Source organism: Hemicordylus capensis, chromosome 7 (assembly GCF_027244095.1).
Source record: "Hemicordylus capensis ecotype Gifberg chromosome 7, rHemCap1.1.pri, whole genome shotgun sequence".
Taxonomy (NCBI): Eukaryota; Metazoa; Chordata; class Lepidosauria; order Squamata; family Cordylidae; genus Hemicordylus; species Hemicordylus capensis.
In genome coordinates, this window is record NC_069663.1 from 20,572,441 (window position 1) to 20,595,687 (window position 23,247).

The window sequence follows — 23,247 nt, forward strand, 5'->3', positions numbered from 1 at the left end:
GGAATCCCTGCTTTACTAGGGGTGAGGACAGAGACTCCAATCGGGGGTCTGTATGCATGTCACCAAGGAACTGCAAGGCGCAGAGTCATTTTTGAAGCGTAATTAAAAGGGGAGGGGGATATACCGGGAAGTATACCATTGCCTCTCGGTGAACAGGGTAATGCGTATTTTGTCATCGCCCTTTGCAAAAAGGGAAATCATACTTGGGTGGGCACAACCTGGCCAGGTCTTCGAATGATACAGCAGCCCAAATGATTCAAATGTATGCTTTTATGTTTATTCCAAAGAATCAGAAATGTGGGGTGAAAAAAAAAAAGACTGGAGTTGCCCACTTATCATACCAACAATATTACTTCCTACAAAAAGGGGGCAGGATTTCCTACGGGCGAGAATTCTGCAACTGACCAATCAGCTGGACGACACGCAGATGCCCTTGAAGTCCGTTCTGATTGGCTGAAGGGACTGCCTGGCATGCCGGCTGCTCCCGGCTCAGACCCAGCTTTGCTGCTGCTGCTTCTGCAGGACCCTGGCGGCCAAGGTCCAGCGTTCCAGCCACTGCTGCAAGGTGAAACCCAGGCGCCGCTCGCCAGGAAGCACAAACTGCCCAGGTTGTTCCCACCTAGAATATGGAGAGGAGGAGAAGGGTGAGCAGCAGGTGCCCTGACCCACTGTCCCAATTATTTGCATGTTCACCCAAACAGAAGACACTCAAATATTTGTATACCGCCTTTCAGCAAAAATTCCTAAGTGGTTTACATGGATATAAAATAAAATGGCTCCCTGTCCCCAAAGAGCTCGCAGTCTAAAAAGATATGTAAGACAGACACCAGCCACAGCCACTGGAGGGATGGTGTGCTGGGGGCGGATAGGGCCAGTTGCTCTCCCCCTGCTCGAGGAGAATCAAAAGGTGCCTCTTTGCTCAGTTAGCAAGAAAGCAGATGAGCCCCTTTAAAAAAAAAAAAAAAAGGGACACACACACCAGTTATATCTGTATTACCTGAAAGAGAGGGGACTCTAAATTTAGACAACCCTCCAATTTATAACAAAGGACCTGCGGGGGGGAGGACCTCTAATCTTGGATTCAGGTGAATAGGATACTGAAAATATTTCAGAACTGGTTTTCAGTTTTAAGAAGTGCTCAAAGGGGTTGACGTAGCAAGAGGTGAGAATGCAGGTTTCCTGGGGCAAAAGGGGTCACATTCCAAGGAGATCACCTTCCCTGGAGAAAAACTGTGCTGGCGCTGGATAGAGACAGTTAAGTCTGTCCTGCTAACATGTAAGAGCCGCTCAATTTAGAAAGGTGCCTCTCTGCTCAGTGAGCAGGGGATGGCTCTCCGAGCAAGACAAGACCCCTCACAGCCCAAGGGATGACAACTGACCCCTCCCCACTATACTGGTGACTCACTATTAACCCCCTACTCACTACAAACCCCCACAAGGAATCCCCTTTCCACACCGATTGCCTGAGGACCACTGAACGTTGCAGAGGATTCTGGGAACCGGGACAGCCTCAGTCCACAGGTAGAGCCGATGGGCTTCGGCATAGCCCCCCAGAACTATTCTCAAGTTTTAAAGCCCCATCTCCAATGACTTGTTCGTCACCGCTCCCTCTTAGGAAGGCCCCACTCTGAATGCAAGCAAAGTGTGCCGTCAAGTCGATTCCGACTCCTGGCGCCCCCACAGAGCCCTGTGGTTGTCCTTGGTAGAATCCAGGAGGAGTTGACCATTGCCGCCTCCCGCGCAGTATGAGAGGATGCCTTTCAGCATCTTCCTGTATCGCTGCTGTCCGATAGAGGCATTTCCCATAGTCTGAGAAACAGACCAGCAGGGATTCGAATTGGCAACCTCCTGATTGTTAAGTCAAGCATTTCCCCACGGCGCCGTTCAGTGGCTCCCTTGCATCCTGCCCCTAAACACGGAAACGCCATGGAGCTGCTGTGGCCAATGGCGACAGCTGCCCCCGCATTGCCCGGAACGGCTGCCCACCGCCTCCCTCTGCTCACCAGGCGTCCACGACGGCCTGCACCTCCTGCCAGCGCTCAATGCGGCTCCTGCACTGGTCCGTGGTCCGCTGGATCCGGGGCAGCAGCTGGTGGGCCTGATCCTGATTGTGGGCCTGCACCTCCCGCACCAGTGCTGAGAACGGAGTATTGAGAGGCATTCAGTATCCAGTGATGGCAACAGAGGGATTCAGCAGCTTTCCTTCCACAGGATGGGATGGCAGATTAGTGGTAGAGAACCCGCTCTGTACACTGCTTAAGGTCCCCGGGTCACGCCCTGGCAGCGTGGTGTAGTGGTTAGAGTGCTGGACTCGGACTGGGGAGACCCGAGTTCAAAAACCCCCATTCAGCTATGAGACTTGCTGGGTGACTCGGGGCTAGTCACTTCTCTCTCCGCCTAACCTACTTCACAGGGTTGTTGGGAGGAGAAACTTAAGTATGTAGCACACCGCTCTGGGCTCCTTGGAGGAAGAGCGGGATATAAAATGTAGATGATGATAATAATAATAATCTCCTGGTAGGGCTGGGGAAGACGCCTGCCTGAAACGGAGATGCTGCTGCCGGTCAGTGTCGACAACACTGCGCTCGAGGAGTTAAAAGGGCCTGATTCGGTATAAGGCACTTCCCATGTTCCTCACAACTAGGACAGTGGAGCCAATGACTGAGAAATCCTCTTCCTTATCCCACTGAAACAGGCCAAGTGTTGACAGGGAACACATATGGGGTACCCACCACTGCCGGTCACGCGTAGGGTTCCAAGCTCAACAGGACGGCGAACTCACCCTGCACGTCCGGCTCCGGGGCGTCCTCTAGCTGCCGCTGCAGGGTTCCCAGAGCCCTCTGTTTCAAGCCCAGCTGGGCCCGCAGCAAGAAGAGCCTCTTCTTCATCTCCGCCACGTGGCAGAGGAGCTGCTCAGGAGCCTGCAGGAGGGCAGGCAAGAGCGAGGCGTGAGGAGGAGGAGGAGGAGGAGGAGAGCCAGCAGGAAGGGCCCCCTGGGCTAAACAAGCTCTGGCCCAGTGTGTATGTGAAGGGGGGACCACATGTGTGAGCATGGCAAGGTATTCTCCTCAGGGGATGGGGCCGCTCTGGGAAGAGCGCCTGTGTGTTTGGGAGCAGAAAGGACTGAGAGAGACCCCTGCCTGCAACCTTGGAGAAGCCGCTGCCAGTCTGGGTAGACAATACTGAGCTAGATAGACCAATGGTCTGACTCAGTATATGGCAACTTCCAATAAGGAGATGGAGCAAAGTTTCCAGTTCCATCTTCTCCTGGACCTGTCTAAAGCAGGGCTGGGCAAACGCCTCTCCATCTATTCTGCCCCCTCGTGTGGGCTACTGTTCCAAGCCCGCGGGCTGGGAGACCCTCACCTTGTAAAGGGGGAATGCCACTCCGTTGCATACGTTGAAGAAGGCCCGGTACTCTGCTGGTGCTGCCCGGCTGAGGCGGTGGATGGAAAGCATGTGAGCAGCGATGCTCCGAGACCTGGAGGTTGGAGGGACAAGATTTGTTTTTTAAATTTCTTTATCTAGCATATTCTCATACGGCCTGATGTGTACATCTCTAGGCGGTGTACAAAAGTTTAAAACCCAATACATAAAAATATAAGGACGCTGAAATTTCACAAGATACAAACACAATTTCGTAAGAAACAAATTAAACCGTTTAAAATTTGATCTTGATTGTCCTTCAGAAACGAGAGTCCCAAGATGGGCAACAAGGCCCGACATTTCCATCTGCCTGCCTTGCCCTGGCAAGGACGGCCACAGAAGAGAGCTCCAAGTTGGAGCTGGGTGGGTGGGCGTTGTTTCCATAGCTGTGGCAACCTTTGGAATGTGAAGCGCAACTATGGGGAAGATCTGTGCCCCTCTTTCCAGTGCGTACTTTGTGTTGCTTTATCACATTTTAAATTAATGTTTTTATTAGAGGACATAAGAACAGCCTTGCTGGATCAGGCCCAAGGCCTCTCTAGTCCAGCATCCTGGTTCACACAGTGGCCCACCAGATGCTTCTGAGAAGCCCACAGGCAAGAGGTATGTGCATGCCCCGTCTCCTGCTCTTGTTCTCCTGCAACTGGTACCCAGATGCATCTTGCTTTGGAGGCTGGAAGTCACCTCCTGCCAGACCTATATACTCCATGAATTTGTCCAAGCCCCTTTTAAAGCCATCCAGCTTCCATCCATAAACTGCTTAGAAGGTGAATGCCAAAGTGGGGCAAGTTTTAAAGGCACACACAGAGAAAACCTTGCCGATTTTTTTTTGTATCGAAACCAATGCTCAGGAAACTGAGTAGGGTGCTCTCTACCCAAAGCCTGGCTTTTCCAGAAGGGAACACAGACCCCCGCCTGTCTGTTAGGGTTCCCTCTAACAGGGATTCCCAGGTGTGGTTAACTACAACTCCCAGAATCCCCAGCTGCAATGACTTTTGCTTGGGGCTTCTGGGAGTTGTAGTCCACGACATCTGGGAATCCCTGTTGGAGGGAACACTGCTCTCTGTAGGGTCTGCTCATCCACTGGGAGGAACCCTCACCCTGGAAGTTCACGGCGCAGCAGGCAGGGGAGGGCGATGGCCTTGAACTGCTGGATTTCCCGCTCGACTCTGTTGTGCAGCTGCTGAGTCTCCAGTTCCACTTGATGCTCCAGCGGCAGCAATTTCTTCTCTATGAAGTCTTGGATCTGATTGGGAGAGACAGACAGACACAGTCAGTACCCCATTAGCTGAGCAATTCTCAGCTAGCAAGCCTCTTGTATTTATCATGGGGAGAGCAACTGGCCCTACCCAAACCCGGCACAGCATCCCTCCAGTGGCCGTTGCTGCTGTCTACCTTATGTTTCTTCTTAGACTGAATGTCCTTTTGAGGCAGGAAACTCTTATTGTTTATTTTTTGACATAAACCGCACGGGGAACATTTGTAGAAGAGTGGTATATATCATCTTGGTTGTAATCATCAGAAATGATTTATACATCGAAGCGGTCACTCCCTCCCCCAGATAAGCACAGAACCTATTTCTGATATTCTAACTTCTCAATAAAAGCAGGTTCCTAGTCCTCAGTGTTGCAGAGCCCTGCTTGGAAACTAGCAGGTACAAGACCACCTGGGCAGATGTTCATGGGGGGGGCGGGGGGAGAGAAGAGGGAAGAGATGGCATTTCAGTATTCCCTGCAGCTTCCTTGCTGGCTGTGATCTCCTGACCCCTTGCTCTACCAACCCCACATGTTCCCCTTACACTGCCTGTGACAGCCCAGTACCTACCAAAATATTCCAGATTTTAAGCTAGCAAAAAAGAGAAAGAACAGAACTGTGCAATGGTAATTTGCAAGTGTGCTTATATTGCTTGAGAGTCAAGGAGCATAACATCCAGGTATTGTAGGCGATGCTGTCGGACACTCTCTCACACACCCCTGGGCACAAGCAGCACAGCATTGCTGGCACCTGGAAATGGTCATCTCGACACATACCCACCCAGGAAGGATATCAGCCCCTTCCCAAGGCATGGGGGGGACTAAAAGATGGCTACTGGATCGGAGGCAACTAGCCAGATCCTAGGAATTCACTGCCCAACAAGGCAAGGGCAACATTCAGGTGACCAAGCTACAGAACAGGCCGACGCTTCCCTGGTCCCCTGCAGGACTGGAACATTCCCCAGAGGGGTCAAAGAGACCCCAGCAAGATGCTGCCAGCCTGTGATGAGCAAAGTCCCCCCGCCACTATTGCTGGGGAAGGAAGAGGCTCAGGTACCTGGCAGCAGCAAACCACACCAGCAGCTAAGTCTCTCGCTTTTTATAATTTCCCGTTTTTTGCTTTGAAGACAACCTTTAATTTGAACCTCATAATGATGGCAGTTTCGGATCTGACAACTTTTTGTTGTTTAATTTAGTTAATTATATTACTTCCATTGTATCTTGTGTCTATCTTATTGCTGTGAGTCACCCCGAGCGGAAGAGCGGGACACAAATATTTCAAAGTAATAAATAACCATGTCCTCCGGCCTTACCCCGCGGATCTGGCTGTTGCAGTATCACCAGGTGGGCGATCTTGCTGTGTGCCAAATGGCATCTACCTTATCTCCAACCCTGGTCTCAACTCCCCCCCCCCCCCACCGTGACCCCCAAGCCTCTTTAGAAGCAGGGAATCCTCCTCTTGTTTCTCCTCCTCTTTTCTAAGCAACAGAGACGCGGACACGGCTTCTCCAAGGCCGCCACCGCCTTGCACTGGGGCTCCAGCAGCGGGCCAGTTCTCACCTCAGCCTGGTCCTTGCGAAGCTGGGACTTCATATACGAGGTGCCTTTGATGAGCGCCCGGATGTGCTGCTGCTTCTCGTTCTGCGGAGGAAGGCAGGGCAGTCTGTTAAGGGGTTGGAGGAGCGACGGAAGAGCACGAGGAGGGGGAGACGGTGCAGCTCTTCACCTTTTCTTCCCCCCCCCCGCCCCACCACCAGGTATGCTTCTCTCAGAAATCAAGTCCACCTTGACGAAAGTGTCCTGCAAAAACAAATAAGGCTCTCGGAAGAGGAGAGCTGGTCTGGTGGTAGCAAGCAGGACATGTCCCCTTAGCTAAGCAGGGTCCGCCGTGGTTGCATATGAAAGGAAGACTAGAAGTGTGAGCACTGGAAGATCTTCCCCTCAGGGCATGGAGCCACTTTGGGAAGAGCATCTAGGTCCCAAGTTCCCTCCCTGGCAGCATCTCCAAGATAGGGCTGAGAGAGATTCCTGCCTGCAAGCTTGGAGATGCCGCTGCCAGTCTGTGAAGACAGTACTGAGCTAGAGAGACCAATGGTCTGACTGAGTATATGGCAGCTTCCTATGTTAAGAGCAAGCCCAGAGCTCCAACCTCTCAGAGGAACACAGGGACAGTGTTTCCTCTAACAAGGATTCCCAGATGTCTTGGACATCAACAACAACTACAACTCCCACAATCCCCAAGCAAAAGCCATTGCAGCTGGGGATTCTGGGAGTTGTAGTCAACTGCATCTGGGAATCCCTGTTCGAGGGGAACGCCGCACAGGAAGTCTGCCTTATGCCAGACCGTTGGACGATCCAACTCAGTACTGCCAGCACTGACTTGGCAGCAGCTTCTCCAAGGTTCCAGGGAGGAGTCTTTCCCAGCCCTACCTGGAGGTGCTACCAGGGAGTGAATCTGGGAACAGCTGCTAGGGATGTGCACGGAACTGGGCGGGGGAAGTTCGAAGGCAGGTGTGTGTGTGTCTGACTTTAAGGGGGTGTGTGGGAGGGGGGGAGATGCACTTACCCCTGCCCTCCACCCCCCCCCCCCCGCTGGCGCTGCTTTAGCAAAGGCTTATCACAATCCTGCAAGGTAAGGAAATGCACCCATAATGCCGACAGGAAGGCTGAGGCCAAGAGGGAGTAGCCTGCCTAGAGAGCTCATGGTACAAGCAAGACGTTATCCTGGCACTCACCACCAAGTGGCGGAAGTCCAGAATGCGCTGGCGTTTGGCTTGCAAGCCCTGCAGCTCGGCATGCCGGGTGCTCACCACCTCCTCCAGCTCCTGGCAGCCTTTCAGCAGGCCGTCCCGGAAGCTCCGCAATCTCACGGCCCGCAATTCCAACTCAAACACGGCTCTGCATTGGGGAGGGAGGGATACAATTGACCGGGTGCAGGCGGGGGGAGAAGAGAAGAAAAGCAACTGAAGAGGAGAGCTGGTCTGGTGGTAGCAAGCATGACTTGTCCCCTTAGCTAAGCAGGGTCCGCCCTGGTTGCATATGAATGGGAGACTCGAAGTGGGAGCATTGTGAGATCTTCCCCTTGGGGGATGGAGCCACTCTGGGAAGAGCAGAAGGTTTCAAGTTCCCTCCCTGGCTTCTCCAAGATAGGGCTGAGAGAGATCCCTGCCTGCAACCTTGGAGAAGCTGCTGCCAGTCTGTGAAGACAATACTGAGCTAGATAAACCAATGGTCTGACTCAGTATATGGCAACTTCCTATGTTCCTAATTCACCACCACTATTAAGACTGTACTTATGGATATATGAATACAGGCTCTGCAACAGTCACATAGGAAGCTGCCATATACCGAGTCAGACCCTTGGTCCATCTAGCTCAGGATTGTCCACACAGACTGGCAGTAGCTTCTCCAAGGCTATAGGCAGGAATCTCTCTCAGCCCTATCTTGGAGATGCTGCCAGGGAGGGAACCTGGAACCTAGATGCTCTTCCCAGAGTGGCTCCATCCCCTGAGGGGAATCTTTTCCAGTGCTCACACTTCTAGTCTCCCATTCATATGCAACCAGGGTGGACCCTGCTTAGCTAAAAGGACAAGTCATACTTGCTACCACAAGACCAGCTCTCCTCCAAGGTAGGAGGTATTTTTCAGTTGTGCCCTGAACAGCAGGCAAGAAAGAGAGTGCCCAGGCGAGCGAGCTCTTGTCCTCGGCTCCTGAAAAGACCAACAGCCTGAGACATTTCATTAATCTTATGTAATTTCCTTGTTTTAATGTCGTAAACCGCTCTGGGTGCCTTTGTCAAGGCAGTATAAAAATGTAACCAATAACTAAAGAGGAAAGACTGCCAGTTTTTTGCAGAACACCCTGCAGGGTGAGACTGATCTCATGGATGCAGAACCCCACAACCTAATGCAGGTAACCAGACACTGAAATAACTTGCATTCATAGTCGCCCATGTCTAGACATCAGGGGGCTCACAATGCATTGTGTTCACTGCACAAGCAACTAATTTACATATGTCTCCTGGCTTTTCTGTTCCAAATACAGTTGCCAAAAGCAGATAATCAAGGAGCGTTTTTTGTTTTGTTTTTTGTTTTATAGACCATTATGAGGCTCATAAGAACATAAGATCAGCCCTGCTGGATCAGGCCCAAGGCCTATCTAGTCCAGCACCCTGTTCCACACAATGGTCTACCAGATGCCCCTGGGACGCCCACAAGCAAGAGGTGAGGGCATGCCCTCTCTCCTGCTGTTGCTCCCCTAAAGGTAAAGTGTGCCATGGAGTCGGTGTCGACTCCTGGCCCCCACAGAGCCCTGTGGTTGTCTTTGGTAGAATACAGGAGGGGTTGACCATTGCCTCCTCCCACGCAGTATGAGATGATACCTTTCAGCATCTTCCTATATTGCTGCTGCCCAATATAGATGTTCCCCATAGTCTGGGAAACATACCAGCAGGGATTCGAACTGGCAACCTTCTGCTTCTCCCCTACAACTGGAATTTAGAGGCATCTTGCCTTTGTAGCTGGAGGTGGCCTATCATCATCAGACGAGCAGCCATCGATAGACAGTCCATCAGTGAGGCTCACCAGGAAGCCTTGTCTTCCAGACCCCTTGGGATGGCAAGATCTCAAGTAACCAGCCCCTTGACCTGCTGTTGGGTGTCCCGGGCAAGGTGGGAGGGGCCCCTGCTCTTACCGGGCCAGGATGGAGCGCTCCGAGCCGTCCGACAGCAGCCGGTGCATCTCCAGGACGACTGCGTCCAACTCGGCTGAAAGGTTCCTCTCCTTGGCCTGCAGGGGGAGCTGCTGCACACAGAGCATCTCACACTTGTTCCAGCCCTCCTGCAGCCAGAAGAGATAAGCCAGAAGAGATGGAGCCAGCCTGGTGTAGTGGTTAGAGTGCTGGACTTAGGACTGGGGAGACGTGAGTTCAAATCCCCATTCAGCCATGAGACTTGCTGGGTGACTCTGGGCCAGTCACTTCTCTCTCAGCCTCACCTACTTCACAGGGTTGTTGGGAGGAGAAACTTAAGTATGTAGTACATCGCTCTGGGCTCCTTGGAGGAAGAGTGGGATATTGAAAATGTTAATTTTTTAAAATGACTTCTATATCCAGCCCCTCAGCATCAGGAAGCTGTGGAAGCTTCCCAGGGACAGCCCAAGGTTTGGGGGCACCTGAGGCAGAGGGTCAAATGCTGCCATGCCCCATATTCCTGGTGGGTCCAGCCCCCTTTCAAAGCTGACCCTTGTAAGCAGATTGCAAGGGTCATGGTGGGGCAGCAAGGAGGGAAGGGTGCCTCTGCTTCTCCTCTCCTCGTGCCTCTTGCAAGGTGTGAGAGGAGAGGCACTCCTTTTAATCCGACCCTTTCAAAATGCGGAACATTTTAATGGGGCTTTCCCTGGGCCCTTGTAACTTTTCCATTTTATTAATTCATTGTTTTATATGGCATCGATATACGTATAAAAGCCTTTAGGGAGGTATGTGGCAGGCCCTGCTTACACAGTGCTAAACCCATCAGGGCACTGCAGGAGCGCAGACACGCCCTCTTGCTCTCACGCTTTCAGGAAAGTCGACTCCCGGTGGCCACCATGTTGGAACTGAGCCCCTGCAAAGGGATCTTGACGTATTTAAGAAAGCGTTAAATATCTGGGTATTAAAGAGAGCGTCTTCTTCACTATGAGCCCCACCTCCCACTGAGGTCATCTGAGGAGGTCCGTCTCCAGTTGCCACCGACTCGTTTGGTGGCTACACAGAGACGGGCCTTCTCGGCTGGGCCTTCTCGGCTGCTGACCCGAGATGGTGGAATGCGCTCCCTGCTGAGACATGATCCTCCCCATCTCTGGCAATTTTTAAAAAAACACCTGAAAACCCATCTTTTCGCCCAAGCTTTCCCAGCTTTTTAAAACTGTCTGTTTTAATTTTAAGGCTGATTTTAAATTGTTGCATTGTTTTCAACTTTTTAATGTGTGTTTTAATTGTTTTATGTTAACCGCCCAGAGACAAACGTTTGGGTGGTATAGAAGTTTAATACATAAATAAAAATAAATAAATAAAAGAGAGAGAAAGCAAGCAAGCAAGGAGGAGAGAGGAGCAGCAGGAGAGGTGAGGGTGGTGAGGTCTCTGGGGTGAAGGGGCTTTGGCAGGAGGAGAGGAGAACAGTCTACTGGGGCTCAGTTGCTCTGAGCCAGTCAGGCTAGTTTATTTTATTAATATTGTCAGCTGCCCCAAACAGTAGTGTACTGGTGGCGGGGAGGGATACAACCAACCCAGGGTGGGGAATAAACATTTTAAATAAAATTAGTGTGCTCCTGGCGGTGAGAAACTGACACATCAATCGGCCCCGTTTGCCACCAGTGTTCCCAGTAACAGGGATTCCCAGCTGCTGGTGACTACAACTCCCATCATCCCCAGCTGCAATAGCCTTTGGCCGGAGATGATGGGAGTTGTAGGGCCCCCAACATAACTAGGCAACCTGAGCAGTCCTCACCTGTATGAGGGCCCGGATGGAAGGCAGGTTGTCTGCTGGATCCGAAACGTCTTCCAGGTGGACGCTGTCGTATCGGAATCTGGAGGAGAAAGGGCAGCGCTGGGCATCCCGACGTGCCTCTGTGACCCCCCTGGCCGGGAGGAGGGTGAGCCCCAGGGAGAAGCCCCACTCCTACCACCTCCCTGGGGAGGAGACTCACTTCAGAGCTTCCACATCCTGGGGGATGTTGATGCTGTTGGTGAACTCCTGCAGCTGCTGCATGCTCTGAGAAGCCAGGTGCTCCAGGGCGGAGAGGATATGAGCAGGCGGGTGGGAGCCAACCACTTTCTGTCGGGAGAGACAAGAGGGGCAGGAATCGTCTCAAGGAAGCGCCCAGGCAGGAGGAGAGACCCCGGCCTGAAGCCTCCGACAGCCACTGCCAGCCCGTGAAGACAGTACCGAGTGAGATGGACCAGTGGCCTACCTCGGCAGAGAACAGCTTCCTATGCTCCTAATAGTTACCTCTGCTAACTGGGCAAAGAAGCACCTTTTAACGTGGTGATTCTGTTTATTGAGCAGGGGGAGAGTAACTGACTGTTGCTGGTGTCTATCTGATGTTTCTTTTAGATTGTGAGCCCTTTGAGGACAGGCATCTATCTTATCTTATTCATTATTTCTCTGTGTAAACCGCCCTGAGCCATTTTTGGAAGGGCGGAATACAAATTAAATAAATCAATTTAAAAAATAATAAATATAAAAATTAAAAAAAATAATAATAGTTCTGAGCAGCGGACACACACACACACACACACACACACACACACACACACACACACACCCCACAGCACCAACCAGTGTTCCCTCGAAGGTGAGCATGTGCATACTTTGGGATGTCAGCTCAGTTAATTTTAGATCCCGCTCAGGTTGAATCAGGAAGGCCTCACTCTGAATGCAGGTGCGCACACACTGCCTTGATCCTGCCACCCAGAACAAAACTCATTCTGCACACAGATGGGGGGGGGGGAACAAACTTTAGAGAGAACACTGGCGCCACAGAGGATTCAGTAGCCTAGATGAGATGAAAACCAGAACATGGACACACGCGGGACAGCACCTTAGCCAAGGGCTGCACAACAGGGGCCCTCCAACTGTTTTGGGACCACAACTCCCATCATTCCCTGCAACAGCGGCCAAGCGTGAGGGATCACGGGAGTTGAAGGCCCATATGCAGGAGGACCAAGGATGTGCAGCCCTGCCTTAGCCCAGTGCTGGGTGACCCCTGGGAACGTCTCCCCTCCTGCCAACTTCTCCTAAGCACTGATGCTCCCAGGACCACTCAAGTCCACCCTCCATGGGGAGGCTCAGCTCTCCCATCATACCAGAATGGGTGATGCTACAAAGCACCCTCCTTACCTCCACAATGCTCAGCCAGTGCTGGTAGGAGGTGTTCAGCTGCTCCTCGCTCATCCCGCTGCTGAGAGAGAAGGGGAGGAAGGAAGCGTTAGAACCCTAGGAAGAGAGGACAAGCAAGCACAACGCTCAGGTCTCCAGGTCAGCAGGGAGGGGGCCACAGACCAGGAGGAGAACAGCTGCTCTGCATTCCAAAGACCCTAGGTTCAGCTGTGGACCTCTCCAGTTAGGACAGGGATGGGGCTGTAGCTTAGTGGTCGAGAATCCGCTTTGTAGCCAGGAGGACTCGGGTTCAATCCCTGGCAGCAAGTCCAGGTAGGGCTGGGAGGGCCCTGCCTGAAACCTTGGAGAGATGCTGCCCGTCCGTGTAGGCAACGGTGAGCGAGACGGACCAAGGGTCTGACTCAGTACAGGGCAGCTTCCTATTTCGGGATGGGTCTGTAGCTCAATGGTGGAGCAATGCAAAGCAAAGAGTCCCAGGTTCAGCCCCTGATAGTATCTCCAAGTAGAGCTGGAAAGGACTCCTCCCACCTATCTCCCTTAGGAACATAGGAAGCTGCCATATACTGAGTCAGGCCATTGGTCTGTCTAGCTCAGTATTGTCTTCACAGACTGGCAGCGGCTTCTCCAAGGTTGCAGGCAGGAGTCTCTCTCAGCCCTATCTTGGAGATGCTGCCAGGGAGGGAACTTGGAACCTTCTGCTCTTCCCAGAGCGGCTTCATCCCCTGAGGGGAAGATCTTGCAGTGCTCACACTTCTAGTCTCCCATTCAAATGCAATCAGGATGGACCCTGCTTAGCTAAGGGGACAAGTCATGCTTGCTACCACAAGACCAGCTCTCCTCCCCCTTGGCTGGAAATATTCCAGCTTCCTACATAACCTATGTTGGGTCCTGAAAAATGTTGAATTAGAACTCAAGGAGCAGTCCAATCGTCCATTCAACAGTGTTCGGATTCACAGTGGGCCTCTGAGGCCTTTGGCAGCAGTATGGTCTGGATGTTTTGCGAACCATGGAAACTGCCTTATGCCGAGTCAGACCCTTGGTCCATCTAGCTCAGTACTATCCACACTGACTGGCAGAAGCTCTCCAAGGTTGCAGGCAGGAGTCTCTCCCTGCCCTATCTCGGGATGACAGGGAGTAAACGTGAGATGCGTGCAAATTCTCTACCACTGAGCTCTGGCCCCATCCCCACCAGGGGTGTATCTTACAGCACTCACATGTAGTCACCCATCCAAATGCAAACCAAGGCAGATCCTGCTAAGCAGAGGGGACCATTCATGCTTGCGACCACAAGAGGAGCTCTCCTCCCCAAGGTCAGACATGGAACAGAGACATCCCTCCCAATCAGGGATGCTTGTGAGAAACAGGAAGTATGGAAGAGGGTTCCTTACGGGTAACTCCCAGATATGCTGTGATCAAAAAGGGTCTTCTGGAACTGGAAGCGCAGTTGGCAGGCTTCCTGGACATCTCGCTGGAAAAAACAGAAACAGGCGAGGGAAGAGGTTTTTAAAGATTCCAACTTTGGCAGGTTCCCATCTGCTGGGAACCCAGGTGTGGTGATCAAGATTCCGGGGACACGTTCTAAAGGTGCACAGAGTGTTCATGCAAGGCACCATGCAGGACTATTGTGCCTCGCTCCACAGAGCGTGTGCCCTAGAACACACTCAATGTTAGAGAATAAGCAAGAGGCACCCTGGGTATCTTCTCCCCTGCTGTAGAGGGAGATGGAAATGGTGATACCCAGTGGTAAAGTAATCCTAGATGTTAAGCATAGCCTCTCTGTCGAAAAGCATAATGCACAATCCAGTTAAACATACTCACACTACGTTTCAAAAACAGTCTTATAGTACAACCAACGCATTTCCCCCCACGTGAACCAGAAGTGAACCACATCAGATGGACAAGAGTGAATTCCTATAGGACTTGGGCCCGGCTACTGATGCTTAATCTCTGCTCTCCGCCCAACTATTTAGTTATGTCCCCTGGCCACCTGTCCCCAGACTCCCAACCCTTTCTGCCTGTGGACCCCAACCAGCTCAACCCCGTCCCCGCAAAACTTGTGTTTTCAAGGTTTGGTTCTCCAAAGAAATGACACGTGTCCAGAGTCTGGATTTTCTTGGTCCTGTGTTTACCCAGAAGGAAGAGGACTCTGGGTTTAAAAGACACACTAGTTTCTAACATCGAAAAACTTGGAGGGGACGGGGGAGAGAGAGAACCTAGTCTTGGATTCAGGTCAATACAGTATCACACATGCAGCCCTAACCCAGGACCTACATAAGATTGACAGAAGTGGTGTTCCCTCTAACAGGGATGCCCAGATGTTGTTGACTACAACTCCCAGAACCCCTAGATGTAATGTCTTTTGCCTGGGGATTCTGGGAGCTGTAGTCAACATCTGGGCATCCCTGTTAGAGGGAAGAATAGACTGGACAGAAGCCAACCCCGCCCTCCCTCAGCTAGCAGCCAACCAGCACTCACCAGGACTTCTGGCTCGAAGCTGGGGAATCCCGACTCGGGGTTTTTCCCAAACACAACAGATCCTTTGGCTTTCCTGCCAAGAGAAAGGCATTGTGGTTTCATTAGAAAGGAGCAGACAGCCCCATTCAGGGGTAAACCGGAGCCCTGCCTCACACAGTCCCTGACAAAATCAATGTATTGCTACAAGTAGGTGCAAAGGGGACTGGGAAACGGGGCTGCAGGTCAGAGGGAGGGCATTTGCTTTGCCTGCAGAAGATGAATTCAGGTCCAATTCCTGGGTAGGGCCCAGGAAATCCTCCTTCCTGAAGCCCTGGGGAGCTGCTGCCAGTCAGAGTAGACAGTGCTGCGTGAGACGGACCATGGCCTGACTCAGTACAAGGCAGCTTCCTACGTACCCATGTAGGAAGGAGCTTTTGGGATGGTTAGCTGCAGGAGCACCCCCTCTCCATCTACCATATTCTCGTCTACTTCGGCCGTGATTCTCGTCTGCTGCTTTGCAACCAACATTCTCAGAATGGTTTGCATAAATAAGCTGGCTCCCTGTCCCAAAAGGGCTCGCAATCTAAAAAGAAATATAAAGGTGGACGCCAGCAGCTGCTGCTGATGGGATGCTGTGCTGGGATTGAATAGGGCCAGTTGCTCTCCCCCTACTAAATATCAGAGAATCACCACTTCATCATATCTATAGAACACTCGATTATATCTATATCTAGGCGGTGTACAATCCAAACTACAACCAATATAAGAACAGAATAAAAAGGTGAAGTGTGCCATCGAGTCGGTGTCGACTCCTGGCGACCACAGGGCCCTGTGGTTTTCTTTTGGTAGAATACAGGAGGGGCTGACCATTGCCTCCTCCTGCGCAGTATGAGAGGATGCCTTCCAGCATCATCCTATATCGCTGCTGCCCAGTATAGTACCAGCGGGGATTTGAACCAGCAACCTTCTGCTTATTACTCAAGCATTTCCCCGCTGTGCCTTTAGGCCGCTTAAGAACAGAACAATTAAAACACTTTCACAGAACGAAACAATTAGTTTAAAATTAGTTTCAATTGTTAGTTTTATCAATCAATCAATATTTGTTAGTTTTATTTATATCTATGTAAACCTCTTTGGGGACTTTGGTTGAAAAGTGGTATATATTCATTGTAATGGAAGGCCTGAGAAAACAGGCACGTCAGGGGACTTTTTAAAACCAATCAAGAGATGGAGACGCTCTTTTATTTCGACAGGGAGTGCATTCCAAAGCCCCGGGGCAGCCACAGAGATGGCCTGGCCCCGAATTGGTGGCAACCATAACCAGACCCCACCCAGATGATCTCGTGGCAAAGGGTTAGGCTTTAAAAGGTGCCTCTTTGCTCAGTGAGTGCGCTGCAGATACATTACCCACCCACAAGTCTCTCCCCCAAAACCCCACTTCTAGAAGGAGGCTGCAGAGCCTGGCAATCAGGCCCGTACCGTTCCATCTCCTCGAACTGCTCCAGGCGGCCCCGGATTTGTGTCCCTCTGGCACGCAACTGCTGCCGCTCTCTGGCGACCCGGGCAGAGTAGGCCTGGAGCAGCAAACGGCGGTGCCTGGCATCACGGATCTTCTCCTGGGCCGTCTCCACGGCAACTTCTGAGGGACCAGAGCAAAGAGATGGCATGGTCAGCCTGGTCTGTGCATGCTCTCAATGGGCCTCAACTTAGCCCCCGCCCCCAGCTGTTTTTGGACTACAACTCCCATAATCCCCAGCCCCAGTGACTGACAGCTAGGAATTATGGGAGTTGTGGATCAACATCTGCAGGAAGCCGAAGTTGAGCAGCCCTGGCCTTCAGCCCGATCCAGCAGGGCTGTTCTTATGTTCTCTACCCCTTGGGTCCCCAGACAGGGCTGGGCGACAACTCCCATCACCCCAGCCTTGACCCACTGTGGCCGGCGATGAGAGTTGTAGTCCAACAAGACCTGGGGACCAAAAGTTGGGGAATCCTGCTCCACCCAACCAAGCAGCCTCACAAGTGCCGTTTCTGCACTAGAACCCAGTGCTGGTCTCTCTTTTTAAGGGAGAAAGGTTCTAGCCCTCATGACTGTTGAGGAAAAGAATGCATTGTTTAGTTAGTATATTTGTACACCGCCCCAAACTCACATCTCTGGGCAGCTTACCATGCACAAGACACAAACTGGAGAAAGAAATTAACAAGAAAGCCACAAGCCTAGTTTTAAAGCGTGGGTGAATAAATACGTCTTCAGAGTCTTTTTAAAAGCTGTCCGAGATGGGGAGCCGTGTTCCCTCTAACAGGGATTCCCAGATGTTGTTGACTACAGCTCCAAGCATCCTCATCTGTAACAGTCAAAGCCCGTCTGGTGTCCGTCCGTCCCACTTTCGCTCTCTAGGGCAGTAGTTTCCAGCCAAACGGGCTAAATCCCAACCATTGTAGATTTAAGCGGGGAAATCTGGGGAAATCCCAACCATCGTAGCGGGGGATGATGGGTGTCGTAGTTCAGCAACATCTGTAAGCACCCTGCTTGGGAACCACTGCTCGAGGGTATTCTCGTTGAGGGTGCCTCAGCCACGTCCAGCAGTTTGGCATCCCTCCTCCTCCCCACCTTCTGCGACTGCTGTAAGCAGCCGGCTTCAACTCCCAGAAAAGATGAAGGACTTGGAATCAGAACGTTAGAGCTAGAAGGGACCTTGGAGGCCGTGTTCCCTGTCACGGATTCCCAGATGTTGTCGACTACAACTCCCAGCATCCCCAGCTACAATGGTCTTTGGTGGGGTGTATGTGTGTGATGGGAGTTGTAGTCAGCAACATCCGGGAATCCATGACAGGGAACACTGCTTGGAGTTCTTCTAGTCGAGCTCCCTGCGGGATACTGACCAGCATCCTTGACAGTTCCCTGCCCAGCCTTTGATGGGAAACCTCCAGCCACGAAGAGCTTCATCCTTTTCAGGATTTCTCAACATGTGGGTCCCCAGATGGAATTGGACTTCAACTCCCATGATTCCCAACCAAAGGCCGCTGGGGATTATGGGAGTTGAAGTCCAATAACATCTGGGGACCTACACGTTGAGAAACCCTGCTTTAGATGGTCATAAGGGCTCTCCCACCGATTCTTCCCTTTCGTGGACCTTTGCTCTCCTCCTCCCATTTTAAACTTTGATTCTGCAAGGTTTTACTCGACCACCTAACATCAAGGGCTCCAAGCACCTCCCGGCAGTGGGACAGGCACCCACCCCAGCCAAAACCAGGAGCACAAGCTGAGCAATCCTTGGCTGCAGCCTCTGTGCCACCCCACAGATCTCTTCCCTCCCCCCCGACTGCCGGTTTCCCCAGAGGGTCTGCCCCTTCTCACTCACCATCAGCGATGAGTTCCTGCTGTGCTGCTTCAATCTGCAGGTCGATCTGCTGCAGCTCCCCTTTGAGGCGGCTGATGCTCTGAGCCAGTTGCTTACGCCGCTCCGTCTCCGATTTGGAGTCGTCGGATTTGCCCTGGAAAGGAACCCCCAAGCGGTTTCCCTGCCAGCCTTTGGCCCTGGCGTCTCGTTTCCGCACGCAACCCGGACGCAAGGGGCTACAGCCTGTTCCCCAAGCCCTGCCTTCTTCGTTAGCAGGAAGTTTGCTAATCAGGAGGATGCACAAACCCACAGAGACGGGGGGGGGGGAGGATTTGGGAATCCTGCATGCTAATTCCCACCCTAGAGTCCACACTCCGCCTGACAGGACCTCTCTTTCAACAAGCATAGTGCTCTTCTCCCAGTATGGAAAGCTGCACCTCTTGCATTTCTGCCTGTCATGCTGCTTTAAAAGGCCTGCCAGGCAAAAAAAGTGCTGCCTACATGGCCCCCTAGCCCAGTTCCTCCGATACTTTTCCGGTTCATATATTGCTCCCACTGCCAAGAGATCCTTGTATGCAATCAGGCACAATCTGTGGTGTGGGGAAGTCCCGTATTGACCTGAATCCAAGGCTAGGTTCTCTCCAACTTCCTCGATGTTTGTAAACAGGGTTTGTAAATAGGGTAGGCATCTTAAATTCAGAGGCCTCATCCTCTTGGGGTAAATACAGGTATAAGCTTTATTATTATTATTATTATTTTATTTTTTAAGGTGGGTAATCTTAGATCCAGAGTCATCTTCCTTCGGGGCAAATATGTAATCCGCCACACCAGTTTTCAAAGGGAAATGGAGCAAGGAGAGGGGAGCTGGTCTTATGGTAGCAAGCATGACTTGTCCCCTTAGCTAAGTCTGGTTGCATTTGAATGGAAAACTAGAAGTGTGAGAACTGTAAGATATTCCCCTCAGGGGATGGAGCCACTCTGGGAAGAGCATCTAGGCTCCAAGTTCCCTCCCTGGCAGCATCTCCAAGATAGGGCTGAGAGAGAGTCCTGCCTGCAACCTTGGAGAAGCCACTGCCAGTCTGGGTAGACAATGCTGAGCTAGATGGACCCATGGTCTGACTCAGTATATGGCAGCTTCCTATGCCCCATAACTCCAGGTCCCCCAGACCTGTGATGGCCTGCCCCACTGTTTGAGAATCACTGCCCAACCCGTGCAGAGGGAGAGCCGATACCCAGCACTAAGCCATCTCTCACCTCTGACTTCTCCATCTGTTGGTACCTATAGAAGGAGAGTTTGAGTTAAGAGAAAAAGGTGGGTCAGCATGGTGTAGTGGTTAGTGTGTTGGACTAGGACCAGGGAGATCTGAGTTCAAATCCCCATTCCGCCATGAAACTCACTGGGTGACAGAGTCTAACCTACCTTGCACCAAGGATCTCTCTCTTAGCCTAACTTACCTCACAAAGTTGGTACGAGGATAAAAATCAGAGTTGGCAGATCGGGGAGTGAGTGGGGCAGAAACAGCATATGGCTCCCAGAAGGGTGGGCCACGCACACACACACCACACACACACACACACACACACACACACAGGTAGAAATTGAAAAGGCCACCAGCTTCCTCCCACAGAGAGAGGCAGTGGTAAGGAAAGCTTCACCTGTTGAATTTCACCCGATTGTTAAAGTCTGTTGAGGGCAAAAGTCAGGGGGCAACTGAGCAGCGAGGGGCTCTTCTGAAGAAAAATACAAACAAAAGGATACCAGAGCAGGTTCCCACGGATCTTCTTTACAGTCCTACAAGAGAAAGTGGTCGAGTAAGTGGTCGGGCCAAAAAGCAAGCGAGAACTGTTGTTTTCATGCCCTGCTTGGGTATTTTCTGGAGTCATCTGGTCAAGCTTTTCTTAAGCGTTTCCTATCACTTTAATTCCATGCTAGGAAAAACTTTGACTGCTTAATTTATGTGCATCAGCCTGGTGTTTCAGCACGAGAGCAGAACCTGGACTAAAGTTGGCAACCTCACCAATGGTCTTCCTGACATTCTTGGGAATCGAAACTGGTTGCCAGGGGTAGCCAAGTTCTGCAAGCACAAAACTGTAGGCATCTGCCTGCAGATAACTCTATCCTCCAAGGCTCAGTTTCAGCCAGGAATTTCCCCCCCAGAGGAAAATAAGAACCCACGTCCTAATCCAGGGTTGCACAACTTCAGTCTTCCAGTTGCTGCTGGACTACAACTCCCATCATGCCTAGCCTGAGTGGTCAATAATCAGAAGTGATGGGAATTGTAGTCCAAGAACTGCAGAAGGTCTGGAGCTGTTCAGTCCTGCCCTAACTAATCAGCCCATCAGCACACTCTCCCCCTCCTCACCTCTGGTGGCGAACATGACGGATGACGTATTTCCAGATCTCAGCGCACTGACCTGAGCACATCCTGGGGAGGAAAGAAAAAGACTCCATCAGATCAAAGAGAACAAGCTGCTTCTCAGACGTTTGCGACAACTGCCACCACAAATATTTATATACCGCTTTCAACAAGAGTGCTCAAAGCTGTTTACATACACAAAATGAAATAAGATGGCTCCCTGTCTCCAAAGAGCTCACAATCAAAACAGAAACATAAGGTAGGCCCTAGCAGCAACCACTGGAGGGATGTTGTGTTGGGGTTACATAGGGCCAGTTGCTCACCCGTTGCTAGATATAAAGGCAATCGTCACTTTTAAAAAGGTGCCTTTTGCTCATTTAGTTGAGGTTGCTATAAAAGATTTGGAAAGGCAGTGATTAAGCCCACTGTCAGAGCAAACTGACAGCTTATCATCGAGGATAGATGTGTGCAATGGGATGTCGGAGCTTTCGTAGGGCATTTGATACTGGCTCTGTCTGGAGATGCTGCCAGGGAGGGAACTTGGATCCTTCTGCATGCAAGCAGGCAGGGGCTCTTCCCAGAGCGGCCCCCTCCCTCAAGGCCCTACAGGGAATAGCTTACACTCACCCATCCAAATGCAAACCAGGGAATATTACACTTTAGAAAAGGGGGAGATTCATATTTGCTACAACCACCTTAAGTGGTGCAGTGTGGAAATGCTTGACTAACAAGCAGAAGGTTGTCGGTCCCAATCCCTGCTGCTATGTTTCACAGAGAAACAGCTATATCAGGCAGCAGCGATATAGGAAGATGCTGAAAGTCATCATCATCTCATACTGCGCAGGAGGAGGCAATGGCAAACCGCTTCTGTATTCTACCAAGGACAACCACAGGGCCCTGTGGGCGCCGGGAGTCGACACCGACTTGACGGCGCACTTTACCTTACCACAAAACCAACTCTCCTCCTATTCTGCACACACTCAGGAACCCTCTCACCATTGGCTTAAGCCTGTTCTCTACAGAAGAGGGCTCAAGAACACTCTGCACTCGCTCAGAGAAGCTCGAGTCGTTCCTTCAGCAGGAGCAGGGGCCCAAGAGCCCTCTGCAGATGCTCAGGGGCGCCCTCGCTGCTACGCCTCTCCTTAAGCTAAGGAGAGCAGAGAGCCCCGATTCCCACTCACCGGCGAGCGTCGCTCTCCCCGGGAACCTTGGAGGGCGGGAGCTTCATCTCCTCGGCCGCCCACCGCCTGAGCTCCTGCGCCAGCTCCGCCATCCCGACCCAGCCCGGGCAACGTCTCCAGTCCCGCTCCCAGCAGCAGCTCAAACTGAGTCCGCCACCTCCCAGAGCAGGCCCCGCCCACCCGCGGCGGCCGCGCCTTCCGGTCCTTCCCGCGTGGCACCCTGGGAAATGGAGTTCTGTGGAGCAGGGCCTGTTGGGACTTGTAGTGTCGTGGCGCGGATATATGTGCAGCAGGAGGAGGCGGAAGCTGGGTAGGTACGCTTGGCGTCCGAATTTAAAAAGCGGATCTAGAAGTGTATGATTTTTTTTTGTTTTGTTTATTTATGCTTTTAATATATTTTGGTTGCCATACGTTTCTGGGCACACGTCGTTTGGCCAGCTTAGTAGAATGCTGAAATATGCTTTAAAAATGAGAATTAAGTTAACTCGTAGGGCTGCCCTGTGGAAGAAGCGGCCAGGGCGTGTTTTTTTTTTTTTTTTTTTTTTTTTTGAGCTTGCACGTAAGAGGGAATTTCAGCAGATGCAGCTTTACTTCCCCCTGCATGACAAGCTGCGCCTGCTGCTGAAATTCTTTCTTCTCTGCTGCAGCTCTTAAAGGTATAGGAGACCTGACCTCTTTTCCATAGGACAGCCCTAACCACTGTCTTTAACACACACACACGCTTGAACTTAAGAGTAGAAAAACACACCACAATTTCCCTGTGTATGAAATTTGGCATTGGTGAGCCTGAATAAGAACTCAGCTGTCAGAGTAAGAAGAGATCTCTGCAAGATCCCCACTGCTCCTTGAGATCATCAGGAGGAGGGGTCCGTCTTCAGATGTTGTGCAAAGGGGTGTGGTGGTGATGGCCACTAGCTTGGACAAATTCATGAAGGATGGGACCATCTATCAGTGGCTACTAGTCTAATGGCTATAGGCTACCTCCAGCCTCAGAGGCAAGATGTCTCTAGATACCAGTTGCAGGGGGGGACGACAGCAGGAGAGAGGGCATGCCTTCATCTCCTGCCTGTGGGCTCCCCAGAGGCAGCTGGTGGGCTACTGTGTGAAAGAGGATGCTAGACTAGATAGGCCTTGGGCCTGATCCAGCAGGGCTGTTCTTGTGTCATGCCTCTTTTGATATGTTTGGGTTTTGCCAATAAAAAGGGAATATAGGGAGAAAAGCCTTCCTCTTTTCACAACTTTCCTGAGTAATCCTCCCACACAAAGGCAGCCATATGTGACACTACCATGATAGAGGATAAAATCCAGATGATCTCTGCAGCCAGTCACAATGCACCTATTATTCCAGGATAGAAAGGAAAT

General features: G+C 51.6%; 1 protein-coding gene across 2 annotated transcripts; it reads right to left on the reverse strand.

The window, feature by feature from the left end:
• Positions 1-255: 255 nt before the first annotated feature.
• HAUS5 (HAUS augmin like complex subunit 5) lies at positions 256-22,123 on the reverse strand. 2 transcript variants are annotated; one of them, XM_053266653.1, is made up of 19 exons: positions 21,886-22,123; positions 20,711-20,773; positions 20,107-20,139; positions 19,602-19,626; positions 18,369-18,501; positions 16,489-16,648; positions 15,031-15,103; positions 13,944-14,023; positions 12,556-12,613; positions 11,363-11,490; positions 11,164-11,242; positions 9,372-9,517; positions 7,415-7,577; positions 6,240-6,320; positions 4,527-4,672; positions 3,367-3,481; positions 2,783-2,921; positions 2,004-2,136; positions 256-619 (listed from the first exon to the last, which is right to left on the reverse strand). In XM_053266653.1, the coding sequence occupies exons 1-19, from the start codon at positions 21,975-21,977 to the stop codon at positions 490-492; spliced, it is 1,977 nt and encodes a 658-aa protein (XP_053122628.1). In that variant the 5' UTR covers positions 21,978-22,123; the 3' UTR covers positions 256-489. The 2 variants fall into 2 exon arrangements, with proteins under 2 accessions (XP_053122628.1, XP_053122627.1); XM_053266652.1 differs by having other exon boundaries at positions 12,556-12,616.
• Positions 22,124-23,247: the final 1,124 nt, after the last annotated feature.

What these genes read in the sequence shown, in the direction of transcription:
- HAUS5 (XM_053266652.1), bottom strand. Translation starts at nt 21,977, where the DNA reads ATGGCGGAGCTGGCGCAGGAGCTCAGGCGGTGGGCGGCCGAGGAGATG. An exon ending in CAGTTCGAGGAGATGGAACG is followed by an intron (nt 15,104 to 16,488) that starts GTACGGGCCTGA and finishes TTCTCTTGGCAG; the next exon opens with GAAAGCCAAAGGATCTGTTG. An exon ending in ACTGGCTGAGCATTGTGGAG is followed by an intron (nt 11,491 to 12,555) that starts GTAAGGAGGGTG and finishes CTCTCCCGACAG; the next exon opens with AAAGTGGTTGGCTCCCACCC.